Source organism: Etheostoma spectabile, chromosome 18 (assembly GCF_008692095.1).
Source record: "Etheostoma spectabile isolate EspeVRDwgs_2016 chromosome 18, UIUC_Espe_1.0, whole genome shotgun sequence".
Lineage (NCBI taxonomy): Eukaryota > Metazoa > Chordata > Actinopteri > Perciformes > Percidae > Etheostoma > Etheostoma spectabile.
In genome coordinates, this window is record NC_045750.1 from 4,241,817 (window position 1) to 4,261,734 (window position 19,918).

Below are 19,918 nucleotides of genomic sequence, written 5' to 3' on the forward strand. Positions count from 1 at the left end.
CAGGGGGAGGAAAAAGATAAATCCATCTCAGAGCCAGCTGCGTGTTTCATGTCAAAGAGGTGCAAGCTGAGATTAATCATGCCTCTTTTTATAAACTGTCAAAACTATTTCAAAAAAAGTTCACCTCGGACGACAAGCAGCTGGAAGAATCAGGAAGAGAACAGTACACCCAGACACGGTGAGAAATGCTGTTGCCAAGGTAGACAGGAATACATTTTTTTATTTCCAGCAACTTGTCTCATGGTCTCAACCATTTGAAATGCCTTCCGATGTTATGTACTAGCTCCCTAACAAGTTTCTCCATGACATAATCTCTCTTCAAGCATCTACGAAAGATCACAAAAGTTTAACGTCCCTGTCCAGAGTTTAGAGGGTTGTTAACCCAGGGGGGACATCTCCGCCACTTTCCTTCTCCTTTGTTTATCACCACTGAGTTCATCTTGGCCCACGTCTTTTTCCCAGCTTTCTGTGCTTCTGTCTGTTTTTCATTCCTTTCCCTGTAAGGCAGGACAGATCTGACAAGGAGCTCGATGGGTGGCAGGTTGTACTAACACTGCAGAGTTGACTTTCCACTGGGGTCAAAAATGTGTGGACTCCCGGCACTCCCAGGAAGTTTTGGAATGAAAGCAAATGTCAAATGACAGATGATGACGACTTTAAAAAAAAAAAAAAAAAAAGTAAAATAACGTGGACTAATAGAGTCACTGAGGATGTCAGAGAAAAGATCACAGGGGAAAAACTTATGTCCCCTGTGATCTTTAAATGAGTTAGTTAGGAAAGTTAGTTTTTTACTGTTCCATAGCACAAAGAGAATGATCACAAGACATCTGCAGGCACCTGTTTCAGATCAGAAACAATGACTCAGCAGTTAATTTTCCAGCTACTCATATATCTGGACTTCAGAGCTCAACTTCTGGCCCAAAATTAAAAAATATGTTACACTATTCAAGTGTCCTTGAGAGACACTTGAATACAACTAAAATAATAATACGCAATTTAAAACAGATTTGCAAAATAGTACTCCAGTAATATAAAAACTTTGTCGATGCAACATTGTATCTGTAAGTGTCAGCACTACATTTCCCATCATGCACCATGCTATACTTGATGCAAACTGGTGGTGTAATGTTGTCCTGACTATGAAAATATTTTTGTTATTGCTACTCCTGAGAACTGCTTTTTTCCCCACTAACATTGTTTATATTTTGATTAATCTGCACCATGTGAAGTCATTTGTGCCATTTATGCTCGATGGACACTGAGAAACGGCTATCACTAGAAACAGTAACTTGCACTAAGTCCAGTAATATTTGAATGACATATGTGTGTGTGGACTGAGTTATGAGATTAAGAAGTGGTGCGATTTTTTTATGCTAAATGCATCAAATTGTATGCTCTGAGTGACAGTTCCAAGGCCAAATATTGCTCTTTTGTAATTTGTAACAGTTATAACTTGTTACCTTCTTTGGTGGTGCCATCCGTCTGCAGCGGCACTCCGGAGCCAGAGGGGTATTCGGGAGTGACGGTGACGCGGTAGGTGGTTTTTGGCTGAAGCTCCTGCAGCACAATGGTCGTCTCGGCGCTGACGGTGGTCGTCTCCAGCCTGGAGCTCTTGTCCCCTGTAGGTTCGTAAGACAATTTGTAGCGAGTGACGTCTCCGGGAGCTGGCTGCCATGATACTCTGAAGCTGTTTGTGGTCTCTTCAGACACTCTTAGGTTCTGCACAGAGCCTCGTTCTGCAAGAAATGTGAACAAATTAGTTAGCGTCATTGTTCCAATTTACCAGCTTCAAAAGTTAAAAAGGTAAATGTCTTGAGTCAACAGACCTTCTAAAGTGGTCTCAAAGCCGGTCTCGGGCAAGCTGTCCCACTGGTCATACTGAGCAAAAACTTTGACTTCATAGCGAGTGTTTGGAGTCAGTTGGGGGAGGATGGTGGTTAGCGTGTCCCCTGGCAAAGACATGGATACATAATGCCCACCGTCATCATCTGCCGGCTTGAACTGAACCAAGTAGGACTCTACGTTGGCGGTGGGGTCGATCTCCCAGCTGACTCTGAAGCTTCTGGGGCCAACCTCTGAGAAGGAAAGTGCCCTCGGTTGGATGAGTTCTGGTGAAAAAATGGAACAAAGTTAACGGACACACTGCCATGGGGAAACTTGGGGAGAATGATTTTAATCTAAATCACCAAGGATGATGCTAACTGAGCTGAGCCTTTCTCTTTTACTAAAAGTGGGTTTGCACTTTGGAAAAAAACTTAACCAAGACTTCTTTAACCTTGAGGTGTCACGAGAATTGGTAGTTCCGTACCAAGTCAGTGCCAAAATAAAAAAAACAATTTTTCGTTTTCTACAGTACCATAGGTACCAAGAGATGTAATTCTTCCGGACCTGACGGTGGCAGTATATAACTACAAGTGTTATTGTCTGCCGCTAAATGCTGGAGAAGAAGAAGAACGGCGACCCGCAGTCAGCCTCTGGCTTTATCGTAACATTATTTCTACAGCAAAGGCTTTTGCTCCCAAACAGAAAGTAAATCTGTTTCTCTCTGCTGCGTTAGTCACGATAGTTACTGACATTAGCTAACTCCAGCACTTGTTTTGGCAGACCTCTATAATGTCAGTAAAGTTAACTTTAACCAGCCCGGTTCTATGTGATAAATCAACAACGGCAGAGAGACACATACGTAACCAAACATGCTTGCTGTCTGGGAGTTCAGGGTCAACTCATGGAAGACAATATCGTACGTTGGCTGTCTGGTGATGTCAGGCTTTGGAGCAGCCGGCTGTGGGTCCAGAAGACTGACGTTATCTCCAGATTACATGTAAATCACACGCTCCTTGCCCCCTCACTTAAATCCCCAAGTCTTATACTTGTTATTCTTAAATACACGTTATAAAGGAGGACATGGGACTTTTCTTTTGTCGTGGTTTTGAATTGGATATCAAGAAACATGAAATTTCACTGGTATTGGTATCAGTGACTTTTCTTTTTTTTTTGTACATAGCGTGGTATCAACTTCGGTTGATGTTGTGTACTTTTGGTGGTATCGGTACTGACTACTAGATTTTTGACAACCCTACTTCAAACAAAGAGCAAATGAAGGAATCCGAACAGTAGGCGGGCTGACCTACATGCTGTACATCATTTAATAAAGATGTACACTGTACACCCATCTGACAGCTCCATCATTAAAACGACACAAGGAGGGCGGCTGTGAAACTCCTCACTATGTGAGCTCTTTGAGCAAATATGTTGGATGGAAGCTGTGATGGAAGCTGTGACTGCGCTGCTCACTCAGCCTCCTGCACACTTCTGTTGACATAAAGTCATTATTATATAAGAATTATATAATCGGCAATCAAAGCTGGTGTGAGTCATATTCTAAGCTGGCAGACCTTGCTCCTTTTGGCAAAAAAAGAGAGTGATTGATAGTCTAAGTGGGTGAAAAAGGTATTTCCTAGTAACTTTTCTTGCTTGTTTAAACTTGACTAAGATGTTCGGGGATGGCTAATGATTTCAGTAAAAAGAAAAAAATGCATTTCAAAGTCAAGTTCCTACAAATACGTGACGGACAACACACCAGGCAGTCATCTGGTGATTCAACTGGGTTTGAACAAATGAAAAGAAATCTCTGCAACCACTACTTGACCCAGTTTTAATATTTCCACATGGAGGACCTCTCTCTGGCCTTGAAAGATGAAAAGGTGGACATGTGTTTAACACATTTTGGAGAAGAGAGGGTTCGGATGAAAAAAGCCACACTTGGAAAAGCAACATGAAAGTAATTGTGTGCATGTGGATGGCTGTTGGTACTTCTCTGTATTCTCCTCCATAGTAGAGACTGATTGATACAGTGATTGATTGTTAAAATGTTGATTTGATTACTACAAATGATCTAAATCATGATAGTTGACTGGTAGGTCTAATTAAACATGTACTTAAAAATAAATTACTTCAAATTAACTTGCACAGACTGATGAAAAGCATTCATCATTGTCCATAGTACATACACACACACAACACACCACACACAACACGCAACACAAACATACACACACACACACACACACACACACACACACACACACACACTATTAACACATTTTGAAATTATGTAATAAATGAATATTAGCTCACAAAAGAATTGATATCAACGAGCTACCGGAGTGAGAAATGGAAGAAAATATAAACAACTTTGGGATTTCTATGTTTAAGAAGAGTTCTTCTTGTGGCCAAGTCATAACCAAACAAGCAAATTTGGTCAGCACTTCAACAACAACCATAAAAAATGAAACTGACAGCTTGGTACTCCATGATTGGTACATTTTTGGTCATGCTAAGCTAGTTTGAGCCACTGATTAGACTAGAAGAGCAGATCTCCACCAAGGCCAGGCCCTATCTTGTGAAAGTTCATGAAAGTGGAAAAATAATTTGTGTATCAGCCCCATGATAGGATTCTGCTCCAAAATTCAATGGGCTCTTCCTTGGCCTGTGCTACACCCGGAGGCAACAAAGCTGACAAATGTAAGTACAAGAATGCAATTTAGCAAAGTATTTCCCACTATTGGACAATTGATAAACACAGGTGAAACAGATCCCAATCTTCCTACGAACAATTGATAATATACTGTCTGACTGCAGAGTCACAACTGCCTCATTCAGAGTGACAAAAGACAGAAAGAATCAAACTCTTCAAACCATAAACTCATAATTTCCACCTTTTTAAAGATAAAATATCAGTTAAAGGTGCTCTAAGCGATGTCACGAGTGTTACAAACATTTTTTGTCACATACAGCAAACATCTCCTCACTATCTGCTAGCTCCCTGTCCCCTGAACACACTGTAAAAAACATCTCCTCACTATCTGCTAGCTCCCTGTCCCCTGAACACACTGTAAAAAACATCTCCTCACTATCTGCTAGCTGCCTGCCCCCTGAACACACTGTAAAAGAAAAAAGACAGCCCAGGGTCTACATACGGCAACAAAAACAAACTGTGCCAACCTGCAACACCAAACATAACAAACAGTCTTCCAGCCAATAACCGACAAGAAGGATTTGGGGGTGGGGGTTGGGGGGTTAATGAGCGGTAGCATGGAAGGGAGGGAGAGTGGACAGGATGAGGAGGAGGGAGGGGCAAGCTAGCCTCGTTTTGTTTGAAAATACTTTGAACATCAACAAGAAGTGCTGTCACCCAACATCGCTTAGAGCACCCTTAAGTTAAAACCAGTAGAAAACTGCCAAATATTCCTCTTGTGCATGGGAACATCCAGTATAAATGTTTTTAAAAATACTTTTTTTGCCTACCTATTTTAGCTTCATTTGCTTAAAATAATGGCTGCTTTTGCTATCCTCATGATTTGGTTTATTTTCTAACAATATGGCAATAATTAAACCCAAACATTACACAACAAATAAGGAATCAATAAAAGAAAAAAACAATTGATACAATCTAAAAAGCCTTCAAACAATGGTAGAACGTTACTTACGTCTCTGGTGGATGTTGCGAATCTCTTGCTCGATCCTCAGGCAGATGGACTGCGTGAGTTCTTTGGAAATTCTCTGGAAGGCATCAAAGTCATCTACAGTGTACACGTGGGTCTCTGCAGGCGTGTTGGCGATGGCCACCAGCTCACTTCGTACAGCGTCCTTTACGCCCACCGCAAAGATCTCCACATCAGCATTCCTCAGCTTTGTGGCTGGCTCGTGGAATGCGTCGGATGACTTCCCGTCAGTGATGAGGATGGTAACGCGGGGAACGTTGGGTCGTGCCCCTTTGGAGGCCTGGAAGATCTTCTCTCTCACGTAGGTCATGGCCCTGCCGGTGTTGGTGGAGCCGCCGCGGTACGGGAAAGTTCTCACAGCCTTAACCACGGCGCTCAGGTCATGGTGAGTGTTCAAGTAGAACTCGGTGTGGGGGTCCCTGCTGTACTGGACCAAGCTGATCCGGACCTTATCTCGCCCGATGTCAAAGGTGTTCACCAGCACCTCTAGGAAAGCTCTGACTTTAGCAAAGTTGGCCAGGCCAATACTGTAAGAACCGTCGACCAGGAGGACGACATCGGCTTGAACATCCACACGAAGAGAACACTCTGTATTGGAAAAACACACAAGCACAACACAAAGTTGTAATTGACTAACTCCAACGAAAGCACATTAGGGTGTTTGCTTTTAATGTATCCTCAGTTTCTTTCCTTATTAAGACTTGGTGTAAACGGTATTTACGAGTTGGAGCTGGTCATTTTGTTAACTATCATATGACAGAAACAGCATCAGGTTCGACCGGTGGAGGTTTGTGGTGCTGATAATAAGGAGATTTTTAAACTATGGAGCTAAAGCTGGGAAGAATTAGCAAAAAGACTGTTAGCAGAGAAAACAGCTAGCCTCTCCTAAGCCTAAATATCATACTAGATCTTGTTTTTAATCCGTAAACAAAAAGAGATACATTAACGACGACTCGTGGATTTAGAGGAAGCTAAGTGGAAACTAAGCTAATCACCTTTTGTCCCAAAGACTTTTGAGCAATCTCCGACACAAGAATTTCATTTGGGATTACTAAAATTCTATCTAATTTTACCTTATCTTACTAAGCATTTTTTCCAAAATGTTGAACTATTCCTATAAAGTCACCTGCTTCCTCAATCATTTGATCAGAGAATCTTCTGCATTATTGATCCATTTACAGATATTTTATCAAAGACTCTTTGTGTCTGAAGTAAGGGAAAAACCTTCATTGTAACACACATTTACTAGAAAGCCAAAATTGACTAGTTGGGAATAACTATTTTGCACTCACCCAGTGAAACTTTAACTGGCTGCGTCTTCTGCATGACCGTGACGGGCTCGCTGGGCGTCAGGCCCTTCAGGGCGAACAGACTGATCTGGTACTCTGTGTCTGGAGAAAGGTCTCTGACCATCACTGAGGTCTGGGACGGGCCCACATACAGCTCCTGCCGCTTGGCGCCGGCCATCATGGGGTTCATCTGCACCTTGTATCCAGAAACATCTCCGGTGGAGGCGCCCCAGGTCAACAGCATGGACTTTGAGGCCACCTCCAGGACTTGGAGGTTAGAGGCTGGCTCAACGGCTGCAAAAATCAGAGTCAGTCTCAGAGTTATCTGAATGATATTGTCCATTAAATGTACAATGTTTTGTCTTCTTACTTTGGTTTTGAGAAAATAGTAGCTGAAAGTAGCTGGCAGGGAGATTGTTACCTTCGGACAAAGCAGGGCTAGCTGTCCTACTCTGTTTCCTGTTGTTATGCTAAGCTAAGCAGCTGCTAGCTGAAGCTTCAAATTAGCACTGATATGAGAGAGGTATTGATCTTCTTATTCAACAGAGCGATTAAGTGCATTTCCCAAAATGTTACTACTGCTTTAAGACAATGTGCAAAAGGATCAATATAGGGCTGAAGATGAAAACCTTGTTTAAGACATATGTGATGCTCTTCATTTGTTACCCAGAATTAAAGGTCTTTTTTTGTTTTATCATATCTCACCTTCTTCTCCACTGACGAGTGAGCTGAGTTGATCCTCGACGCCAGCGCACACCTGAGTGATGAGCTCCTTCTGCACAGTTTTGATCAAGTCAAAGTTGGCGACATTATAGATGTGACTTCTGTAAGGCGTGGAGGCCATCCGCTTCATCTCCTCTTCATCTGCCTGTTGGATACCTAAGAGGGACACAAAAAAAAAAATCTAAGTTGTGGGAAATACACAGTATATGGTAATTTATGACGAGTAAATTATTCAATTGAAACCATTGTGATTGCCACTGCCTGCTTAATGTAGGGACATTCACTCATTTCTGAGCTAAGAGGCAACTCCAGTAAATTCCTAGCAGTGATTGGAAAGTCACTGGCATCGTGTTAAGGGTTCCGGTGTCAAAAGTAAACGGTGTGTTTGCTCCAGTTCTGTAAATACTGTATGTAATGAGCAATCTATGAAGATGTGTAAAACATATATTAAGTATATTAAACGTTCTCCAACTGGATTCATAACAAATCAAAACAAACAAAAGCCTTAATTTTCTTTTTTATTCCGCTCTCGCTGGAAAGTCTGACAGCATTGCAGTAAATATGAGTTTTACAATCCTATATATTTTTTGTAACAATTGGCCACTATTAATAAAGCTGTGAGCCTGTACAGAATGTAGTTTTTTCAAAGTCCAACTTAATCAAATGTTAATGTGAACATTCTGATTGACACAAGGAGAAAGTAACATACGCTTATCAAGACAAAGGCAAAGAAAATGATTCCATGACAAGTAAAATATAAACACATTCAGATGTGTTTAATAAATGCAACTGCTACCAGCAGTTCTTGGATTAGCTGAGATGTAATCTCAGGCCCCAGAGTAACTTTAAATTGCCCTGGACATACTTTAATCTCAAATCTACAATCCAAAGCAGGTCGATGCTGTAAAAACATCGATCACACAATCGTCCACAAAGAAATGAGGTTGGTCAACCAAACTTCAGACAAAACAGAAGTTATATCATGTGAGACTCACGTTGTGGGCTGAGTCAGGAAGGCGTTTTTGTGGAGTCGGTATGCTGTTCACCAACATTGAACTTCAGGCTTTACTTTGTTATGTTTAATTTTTGGAGACTTTCCACTTCTTCTTCACAACCTTTTACTCTTTTTAAATGAACCTTGAGCTTTTTTAACCCCTGATTTTTCATTCGTTCATTGGTTATTTCCCTCTTTTATTCTCCCTTCCTCCTGTCCTTCTTACCTTTCGTTCCCTCCTTTCCTTTCTCACATATCTCACTGACAAAACCTAATCTCCACTCCACACAGTGACTGACTGCACTACTTCATTGATTACATTTATATTGCGTTTTATCATAGACCAAGCGTTTATGAAATTGAACAAAAAATTTAAAATACTTATGTCTTAATGTGGGACACAGAATGTGGACTGAGTAGTTACCAGGGAAAACAAATGAAAGAAATGTATCAAGTTCTCTAACATATTGACATGAAAGACCTAGCACAATGTTCCTTAACCCTTGTGTTGTCTTCACGTCACAGTTGAAAATCGACAATACTAACTTATTAACTTTTGTTTTACAGTTATTTTTTTAATTTATGGTCAATAAACCTCATTTATAGGAAATTATACCTAATGTTTGAGTTAGAAAAGCAGAAATTAGGAATTATTTAGACTAAAATTAAAGGAATGGATGTTGATGGATAATCACAGACTGGAATACGTCAACTTTTACTCAATACTATTTCAAAACCACTTCAATTTGTTTTTCAAATGCTATAAAATTGATAAGACACCCCAAAATTACCCATCAAAATCACCCAGAATTGGGTTAAAAGGAACATTGATATAGGAAAATGGGTCAATTTGACCCGAGGACAACATGAGGGTTAAACACTTTAATGATTAACTTTTTGATATTAATGAACTCTAATTAAGACTATCAGCTCCACACCCCTCTCTCTGGATCTCTCAGTATGACTACGTTCAGAAGATTGTGGCCTCCGGTGACTTTCCTGTGCAGAAGCTCGAGTGAAGATAATGACCTCTTCTGAAGAGTCCGTCATGTTTTTTAATCCCTGTGTTCTCCTTGGTTACTAGCAATTGCGTAGAGGACGGGTGGGGGCTGTGCACGGTCACGGAAGGTTTGTATCATGACGTGCCAACAGCGTCGTTGTCATTACTTAGAATTCCTCATGGGGGGCGACAAAAACTACGCACCATAGCTTTTACATATCACAACTCAAATGTCCTGTGAAAATATGCCAACGCAAATGTCTATGACTGTAATCAAAATAAGAAACTCAACCACACTCAACCTTTTGAAATTAATAACAAGTAACTCCACAAACTTGATGAGCAGGCTGATTATGAGGTCTGTTTGTTAATTTTTTACTGTGCATGTTGGCAGCTTCCCCTGCACACGCTGAGAGTATATTTCATATATCACTCAGAAGTTATCCATCAGTGAGCGATTTTCACAGACCGTAGAAGATGATGCATTGTTATTATTATTGAATCACTAGTATTCTTTAACACCATAGCAACAGCCCACTTCTGTTTCACCATCCGAAGTTTGTGGAAAGTCTGACAGCGAAGCCCAAGCGTAAACATCCATAAAACTTGCTATCACTCGCTTGTAATTTTTTTTTCTATCTTCTAATATTACATCATCACAAGCTGCTGTGGTTACAAACTGCAGTTAAAGGCATTAAATGTGAATGGAAAATGTAAGATGTGGAATGTAATAAACTTGCTCTGGCTACGTACCAAGGACGAAGATCTCCACCCCGCTGCTCCTGAGCTGCTTGGCGTAACTCTCCACTGGACTCTCAGATTTGCCATCAGTGAGGATCACCAGCACCCTGGGGAAACCCGTCCTGGCACCGGCCGCCTCGGTGAAAGTGTTTTTCAGGAGGTAGTTGAGGGCATCGCCTGGAGCAACAAGACATGCAGGGGAATAGGATTAAATGATACAGACAGAAAGTGTCTGCTTTCATAGTGCAGGTTTAACACTTCTTTATTATAGTCCATATACAATAAGGAAAACCTTACCACAAACTGACCTAACTGATGATAGGCTTCATTTTTGCTAATGCTAAAGAAAAATGTAAAGTATTTACATGTAAATTCTTATTTCTGTATTGATTGAAAATGCCAATTGAAACCATTGTGTGACATTATTGGGTCAAAAAATACCACAGAAAACCACACATGGGGGTAAATTACAGAGGTGTTTTAAGTGGGTCCTGAGTTTTTTTGGCTACATGCCTCTTCTTCTTGTACATACAATTAGAGCCGATGTGGGCATTTTTTAACTGATCAGAGATCGGTAGTCACCTCAGCTTACGCCAGTCATTTACGCCAGCTGAGTGCAATTTACGGCAGAACGCAAACTCATACGTAAATTGGCATTACTCATTAACGTGGCCAAAATGTCAGCAGTGTGGAAGGAGGTTGAACAGTCCAACATCCACTTGCAATATCTGCAATGCAATCGTTAAAACGGTGTGCAGCTCTATTATATATACAAATAAAAGTATCGGATCGGACTCTGTATCGGCAGATATTCAAAATTGTAAAAGTCTGATTGGGATCCGGGGCCAACAAAAGATAATCGGGACATCCCTTGATGATTTTTTTTAAAAACACTGCGATTATTATTGAAGATAATTTCTTTCATTTGTCAACTTGAAAACATGTAGGCCGAACAGCAAAACAAATTAAAAATGAAATAAAATATTTGCAAAAAGTAATGATTTACAGTATGTTGCACACACAAGAATAAAAAGTACCTAAAACTTGAATATAACTTTTAAATGAATACACTTTAAAATATAAAATTGTGAGAAACAAAAAAAAACACCTTATGATAATAACTAAAAAAACATAGAAAACTACTTTACACTGAGGTGAAAACCGAAAATATTGTTGAAATGTAACATTACATTATATAACATACAATGATTACATTATCCATGTACCTGTCACGGTGTCGCCTTCTTTGTACGGGAGCGAGCCGATGGCGCGGAGCAGGGCCGGTCGGGTAAAGTGGCGTTTGAGGTTGAACTCTGTTCGGGGGTCGGTACTGTGCTGGATCACGGCCACCCGGGTTTTGTCCTCTCCGATCTGAAAGGCGCCGGCCGCCGCTGAAATGAAGTTGCGGACGTATTTGAAGTTCGGCCTGCCCACGCTCCAGGAGCCATCCACCAGGAACACCACGTCGGCAATGGCACTGAAAGAGCATTCTGTGGGGGGGGCGCAATAAAAAAAAAAGGTAGAATTAACATAAAACATCATAAGGATGTGTTCCTTTCACACCAAAAATTTTCAAGGCTTTGCAGAATTAGGGTTGTGGCAACTTGCATGAGAACATTGATCACATTTGATGTGACAATATGTGTTTTTTGATAAAAGCTTGGCATTTCTCAAGATGAACGTTTGACTGTTTTTTTAAGCTTCTTCATTATTCATTAATCAGACTGGCTCTGCTGACTGGCTTTTACTTCATGTTCCCCGAGCACGATCAGAACTTGGAAACTGCTTATAACTTTAGTGCACCAGACTCCTGGAACAAATTACAACACTTCCTTAAAAATCAACCCAATTGAGCCTTTTGAACAGTTTATAATTCTGTTTTTAAACCTGCAAATTTCTACATGTAATTGCTAAAGATAATTGTCTTTCTATTTTTCTTATGATGGTGTTGCTTCTTTTCTGTGTTGCTGCTCTGTTCTCTTCTTTGTAACTTGACTAAATGTCGTTGTAAATGAGGGTTGCCCCTCAAAGATCTCTCGAGTATGAATGAAGGTTGAATGACTGAATGACTGTATGACTGAATGAATGAATACATTATTTTTTGGGGTATGTTCTGTCACACTGTATAAATCAAACTGTGCTGTTGTAGGTGGAGGTATACTCCTGCTTTGCCCTACTTTCTAGGAGTTTCCTTGTGACTTTCCTCTCATGAAAAGAAGGGAAAATCAGCAAAGGTTTCTGCAGAAACGGGCCAGGGCAGCAGCAACAGCACGGCAGCAACACTCTTGTAAATCAGCATCTGTAATGGTTTCCACTTCTCTCAGCACTTCAGGGCTGGGCTCCTCTCAGCTCGCTCCCCTAGCTCCAACAGCAGCTTCCCGCCCCACCTACGACCCCTGCACTGAGCATGTGCAGTTTCCTCTGCATTGGCATAATTGGCCGGCAGAGGACCAAACCGATGACCAAATACTTCAGAGATTTATGGGGGCCTAATTTTGATTATAGCTATACAATGGAGTGTTGTGCGGTAGGAGCCTCCCTTCGCTGCTGAGCTCACGCTGATGGACGCCGCCCAGCAGCGAGGAAGGAAGTTTTCGAGAACAAAAAGTGGAAAAAGTTGAGCAGTGATATGGAATGTTTGGGGCTTGCTATCTTAGCAGTGAGTGAAACCCCTCGTCAAATTAAAGATTTAAATGAACAACAGGACTTACTGACTGAATCTGAAGGGTCGGGTTTCCTGGAAGCTCCTCCTGTGCCGCCACTTGACTCAACTGAAAGGCAATAACACAATCATGTAATTACAGAGGCGATTCAGGTAATCCATAATCAATATTTAATCCTCTATCTATCCTCAAATGACCCCAAATCTTTATTTTTATGTCAGGTTATGAACCATTTTCTGTCAGTAACCGTTGCTGTTTTTCTTCAACAAAATGGCAGACCACTCAAACTGGACCAGAACTCGTCTTTTCTTTCCATACATGAGATATATTATCTCATCTTGAGGGTTTCTTAAGCAACATTTCCTCCTCGTAGATACAAGGAACGTGCAAAACAAGCTCCCAAATGGCCAAACTAACAAATTGATGTCATCGTTTCCGACAGATTTCCAGGGAATCTCCCGAGCTTGAAGGGTTTGTCAGATCATCAGTGTTTGCTTTGGTGCCAAGCCGGCGTCCCCACCAAACTGCTGCCTTGATGTTAGTGAAGACCTCATTCACCGCTGGAAACTGCTCGTTTACTGATCCATATGTAATGTAACTTTTACTGGACTGTCTTTTAACCTGCTGCAGCTGCTCTTTTCTTACCTTATCCGTAGATAAATGCATTGCCTCTTTGTCCCTCGTTCACCGTCTACTCAGTGGTTCCCAAACTCATTTGGCTTGTAATCTTATCAAATTAAGCTTTGTCTAAGGCTACATTTAAATTGCTACGTTATGGTTGAAAAACAAAAATCTTTTGCTACGTTTACACCTCACATTCATACTGCTTGTATTTTGAATGGTAAATACGAAGTTTGTATTTTTATGGTGAGCTTGTTTCCAGGGTCAAGCATAAATCCCTTCTGCCTTTTCTTTTCTAAAAGAAATTGAAGTGCTCAAAAAGAGAAAGATCAAAATCTCAAGAACAGCTACTAAATAGTGGTGTTTTTTCAACCAAACTACATTTATTCATAGAACGAACTGTACTGTAAAACTGAAATCATGAAAAAGAAATTATGCAGAATAACAGAAGCACACTCTTATCTATAAAACAACAGTTGTTTCTGCTCGTTTGCTCACTCGGTGTATTGGGTCTTTTAGGTGTTTTATGAGCACATTTGGTGAAGACTGACCAGCTGCAGCTACAAACTTTACAAGCACTTGGTTTGAAGTCTGGTGCTACTTTACACACACAAACGCACACTCAGGGACACGGTGACTTACGTGTGATCTGGCCAGAGATAGGCAGACTTTCCTCTGATCCAGCGTACGCAGATATTGTTACGGTATAATCCACATCTGGACTCAGGCCTGAGATGGAGGTCTTAGTCGCAGATGCAGGCAGAGTAAATTCTTTTGTTGGTTCTTCTACAAGAATTCACAAAGTCAGAGGGAAGCCATTAGGAAACTATTGCATTACTTCATTTCTCCAAAAGTTAAAACAGGTCTTCAGAAAAACCTGATTCCGACTGTTGACCTGAGGACTGGAAGAGCTCTGTAAACACACAACTGTATGATTCAATTTAATGAAAACATTCCGCATTACTATAAATCAAAACAATATTTTAACCCTTAAATACCCTATTATTCCATTAAGGTGAGCACACTTATTATCAAAACAATCCTTAGCTTCAAATAGTCCACAGGTTTTTATTCATTATTCATGTGTTGATATGTTGCTAGTTAAGATATGTCTAATATATTGTGCATGTTTACAGGATAATTAGTGTGAAAAGACCCATTAGCAAAATATATACAAAGTACATTAAATAATACCTTAAGCTCTCACTTTTACTCAGTATCCAGTAGAAATACTTAATTTCTTGTTTTAAATTAACTTAATTTTAATGAAAGACACTGAATCACATTTGTGGTTTACAGGCAAAGACTAGCTACGTGCCTCTTAACAAACCCATAAAATGGTTGGGGTGGTGGATGGGTCAAATAACAAATCAATAAAGTGAGAAACCAATCGTTGTTATTTAGGCTAGCTAGTCATTTAGTGTAATGTTTCTGGCAAACATTTTGTAATTTGAGGTACATTGTGGTTCTGTCAGTTAGCTAGCTAGCTAGTTTAGTTAGCAAGCCGTATGCAGCTGTTACACCAGTTATTCAACAAGCTACTGTTAGTTCTGTCAGTTAGCTAGCTAAGTTACTTTGGTTAGCAAATAGTATGTAAAGTTAACTGTTACACCTGGCACTTATTGAATGTAAATATACAAGCTACTGTTAGCTAGTTCTGTCAGTTAGCTAGCTAAGTTACTTTAGTTAGCATCTAGTATGTAACGTTAGCTGTCACACCTGGCACTCATGAATAATTCATAAGTCTTAATTAGAATTCTTAATTCTGTCTGTAAGTTTGCTAGTTTAGTTATTATGTAACAGTTAAATAAGGCAGTTATTGGATGTGACGCTAACTATACAAATTTCTGTCAGTTAGCGTTTTTTTCAGCCAATAGTATGTAGCTGTTACCTGGCAGTTTTGAATATACCAACTAACATTGACCTAGTTCTGTTTGTTAGCTAGTTAGCATTAGTTAAGTTAGCAACAGTTAGCTAGCAATGAATTTCTTTGTAAGAACTAGCTAGGTAGCTAGTCTATTCAACATCAACGTTAGTTATGCGGGAAATCCTCATTTACTAAACACCGAGCTACTTAGTTATAATAGCCTGTGCTTGAACTTAAGAAAAAGCTTGTACAATCAGCTCCTGGCTTTGTGAAAGGGAGTATTGTCATGTAGCATTATCATGTTGAAACAATAGAAGGCTTTTCCTAAACTTGTGCCACAAAAGCATGTCTAAAATAGTATTGTAGCCTACTGTATAATGTAGCATTCAGCTTGTTTCTTCATTGGAAATAAGGGGCGAACCCTAGGAAAAAAAATACACTTACACATACTGAGTTCATTAGCTAACATTAGCTAGCTAAGTGTAGAAGTAGCTGATATGACTGCTGGCTGTTTTTTTTCTTCTTTTCTTAAAACCATCTCAGCTGTTAAATGAACACTGATGGACGTGACATCTACACTCCTGAACTAAACGAATTATGACATCTTTCCATGACAGTGATATTTTTCATCTCCCTAGCTATTTTTCTTCTTTTCTTTTTTTTTTAGACATCCTGGAGCCAAACACGTGTCTGCAGAAAATCTTCAGTAATTGCTTGGAGTGTCGAGTCTTGCCAGGCAGGCTGATGAGAGTTTATGACACCTGTAATGTTTCGGGCTTGACAGGACATAACATGCAGGTTTAATGAGCACCCACCTGTGTCTGAGGTCACTTGTATTCTGTAGCCCTGTATCCTCGACTGTGGTCGGCTCCAGATCATTTGCACTGTGTTCTCATTTAAAATCTTAAACCTCAAATCTGATGGGGGATCGACTGTGAAGAAAAAAAGGTAAACACAGTTAATCCTGCAGCTTTAGAAGGTGGATGTATTGTAATGTTAAGTATAAAAGGATTTTCCCAACAGTCAACACTTCGAGGGAGAAGTTTTTCTAGTTCACTGTTGGCGCAAACAACACAACACAACACAAATCTAAACTAAAGATGTGAGGGGAACTAGCCATTTTGGAGATAAAATTACCTCCGTTTGAGCCAGCAGCCACAGTCAACAACTCAAGCAATAACACACAGACAACAAAAACAACACTACCTTCCTACAGTTTAGAACATTCAAGGAGGAAACACAAACAGAGCGGGAAGATGAACACTTGGTGAATTTTGGCTGTGACCAGGGCAGCAAAGAAAGGCCAATTTGGTGTATGGTACATGTATGGTGCTTTTAAAAACTCCAATATTCAAACATTAAATGGTTTCAAGATGCTCAGATTCAACTTGTTAGTGAATCAGATCTAAAAATTCAAGTTAAGCCAAAAGTTACGTTGCCCAAACTTGATTATTGTTGGACATTTAGACAAAAGATTTGATGGAAAAAACGTCATCAGGTTACAAAGGAGAAGCAATCAAGCCCTAAAGCCACTTGATTTTTTGAATTAAATATTGGACACTTGAATTTTTGTTTTGCTTTTTTGGATATTGGATGATCTAATTTTCTGTTTAACTTTTGGTCATGCAAACAAAACCTGGTTAAAGCCCTAAACTTGAACACTCTTCCTGGCAATTTCCAAGCACATCAATTTCAATATGATTGAAATTTGAAATGTAATTGTTGGTTGTAATGGCCTTTCTTTGTTTCCATACAGGTCATTTTGACTGTTAACCCATTTTGAATGGTTTGTATCTGGGTGAAAGAAAATGCCTGGCTGGTGATGTAGCGGAAGAACTTTTAAGAACACAGTAAAAAATTCCAACAAACTACAACATGGACTGGCTGACATCCAGCAGACTGTCCATGACCTCAATCCAACTCGAGATGTTGAATTGACAAACAACAAAAGCACACAAATCTGATGAAACTCTCCAAGTATTGATTATACAATGGGTAAAGATCTGGTTCTCAGATCTGAAAGATCTTCTATCGTCGCCATTGCAAACCTCATAAAAGAATACACAATGTCAGAGAAAGACATGTGTACGTCTTTTTTTTTCTGTTCACGTTTCTGAAAAAAAACTGCACCAGAGGTTCTTAAACTACTTCAGCTCCAGACCAACATTTTAAAAAGATTTCATCGAAGAAGTTAAAACTCGCAGAATCTTTTCAGGATCTGGACTATACTTTAAGAACCGCTGGTTTTTGGTTACGTTAACCGACAAACAAGATACAAGTGCATACAGAATAAAGTTCAACTTGTGATCACGGACATGGAGGAGATCATGCATCACGTGTACATGAAAAGTTGTTTACAACAACTTGGGCAAGGGACAAAAAGTTTCCATGTACACGAGGGTCCACAGATTATTTTTTTTAATATTTTAGAATGATATTCTTCAGGTTGGGGTTAAAACAAGATACAAAAAGGGTACCTGCCAAAAAAAAACTAGCTTGCTATACCGCACCAATTTAACGTAGCTTTAGGCTATTGGCTACAACCTACAGGTAAACATATTCAAGTATCTTAATGATAAGATTAGCTCATGGATGTAAGGAATGAATGAGCTTGATGTTTTACGAGCTAAATAGGCTCAATCTGGGGGAGTTTTGGAAAGAAAGGATGAATCTGTCATGATTTATTGGAGGTAATGCATCACTAATTAATGTAATGGAATTAATACTCAAAACAAGATTTGGGATTGTCGTATAAATACTTAATGGATAAATCCAATGTCCCCCTGTAACTGGATATTGTCAAGTTTTAGAAACTTTTCTGAAAACACTAATTTCCTAAACCCAAACTCTCCTGAACTGAAACCGTTTCCAACCTGTTCATGTAACAAACAGGTGGAAACATGGATTCTATTTCTTAATCTTTTCATGCTGGAGGAACATTAATCTGAGCTCCAGAGTTTGAGCTCAGTTTTTGAAACTGTGCCGCTACAGATTCCCCTGAAGTAAGACTGTAGAAACACACGGTGTAAAGTATAAATTACTCAAGGAAACATTAACATAGAGTAAATAATAAATACCACATATCATCTAGCTAGAGTTCAAAGATTATTGTATCTAAGCATTTTTTTTCCTAGACCGCCAACCAGTTTATCTGTTAGTGTGGATGTGAAGAATATCATTGTAAAATATTGTCGTGAAGCCAAGACTCAGGGTCTGGTCGAGGCTTGACCGGGGGGGGGGGGGGACAGGACGTCAAAAATGGAGGTACCACCAACCTGGTGAGTCAATTCAAGGGCCGCGGCGCGGGCTGCTGCTTCTGCTTCCCAAATGGACAAAAAACTACCCAAAAGAACTTCAGCTCTTAAACCAGATGGACACACACTTGTACAAACACACACACACCATCCACATTCCCGTTTGGAGCTTTTATTTGAAACATCAAAGGCTCTGCTCTAAACTGCTTTGATTTTGTAATTTTTCAACCTAAAAATGTGACAGTTTAGGGCAGAGGCCTTCCTGTTTGGAGTCTTTTTTTTTTTTCTTCAAGATGTTAGAGCCTTGGACTCTGGCTGCAACATGTCAAACTATTTCACACGGTAGAATATATACGACCCCATTAAAGATGCCGTGACTTCTGGAGGCAGTGAGGGCCCCCGCTGGGTTAATAAAGGGTGTGTGTGTGGGGGGGGGTTCACAGGAGGTCAGAAACTAAAAGAAAGATTTGCCTCCTGGTGATTTGATGAGTTTCTACTGCTCTCTTCTCTTTCTTTTTTATTCCGAGAGAAAATCCAGAAGGCACAGAGGAGCATATTTTCTCCTCTCCTGACCTCAAAAATCTCTGGAAAATAATGTGAAACTCATATTTTGTCTTTTCCGTCCCATCAGGAGAAAAGACATAGGGAGGAAACTTGGCCACGTGCCGTCTGGGTTTTTCTTTTCTTTTTTGAAACTGGAGAAATGTATGCTCTAGTAATAGATAGTAGACTTTAAACAAGGGCCCCTCCTAGTGTTAAACAGATCAAACTGCACCTGTCTGAAGATGGAAAGGTGCCCCAGTTCACCAGATTTACAGCCTCCATGGGGTGCACTAGAGGCTGAAATGCATTTCTTTTAATTGCAGATAGTTTTTAAGATAGTCTACTGTCTTTCAAAACCGATAGATGTAAATTGATAGCATAAGAAAGCACACTTTTATTTTATCAAACCAAAAATAATTAAGCTTTTCTAACAGTGAAACAGATGTTTCCACATATTGTTTTGTACTTTTAAGTCTTAGCTACATAACTGCTCTAAGCAAGTTAGACTCGTGGCTAAAAACAAACAATTTAAAGGTACTACTGGTTTAGACAAAAAAAAGCTCTTATCCTTAAACTCAAACCAGATTTTTTAAGCGGAGGCAGCTTTTCACTTCAAGAGGAAACCTGTTGACTTCCTGATGGAAGCTAGACTTATTGGAGCTTGGGGGGGGGGGAGCATCAATCAAAGGATAAAGTGAGGCAAGTCACTTCAAACTAAT

General features: G+C 39.9%; 1 protein-coding gene across 8 annotated transcripts in view; it reads right to left on the reverse strand.

The window, feature by feature from the left end:
* Positions 1-19,918, reverse strand: part of col12a1b (collagen, type XII, alpha 1b) — a 142,205-nt gene that overhangs the window by 121,048 nt on the left and 1,239 nt on the right. For all 8 annotated transcript variants that reach the window (XM_032543774.1, XM_032543766.1, XM_032543769.1 and 5 more), the window contains exons 3-12: positions 16,218-16,334; positions 14,178-14,321; positions 12,963-13,022; positions 11,478-11,741; positions 10,264-10,428; positions 7,499-7,672; positions 6,797-7,087; positions 5,490-6,092; positions 1,827-2,108; positions 1,461-1,736 (exon numbers count right to left, since the gene is read on the reverse strand). In XM_032543774.1, the coding sequence (XP_032399665.1) occupies positions 1,461-1,736; positions 1,827-2,108; positions 5,490-6,092; positions 6,797-7,087; positions 7,499-7,672; positions 10,264-10,428; positions 11,478-11,741; positions 12,963-13,022; positions 14,178-14,321; positions 16,218-16,334 (2,376 nt within the window). The remainder of the gene's footprint in view (positions 1-1,460; positions 1,737-1,826; positions 2,109-5,489; positions 6,093-6,796; positions 7,088-7,498; positions 7,673-10,263; positions 10,429-11,477; positions 11,742-12,962; positions 13,023-14,177; positions 14,322-16,217; positions 16,335-19,918) is intronic.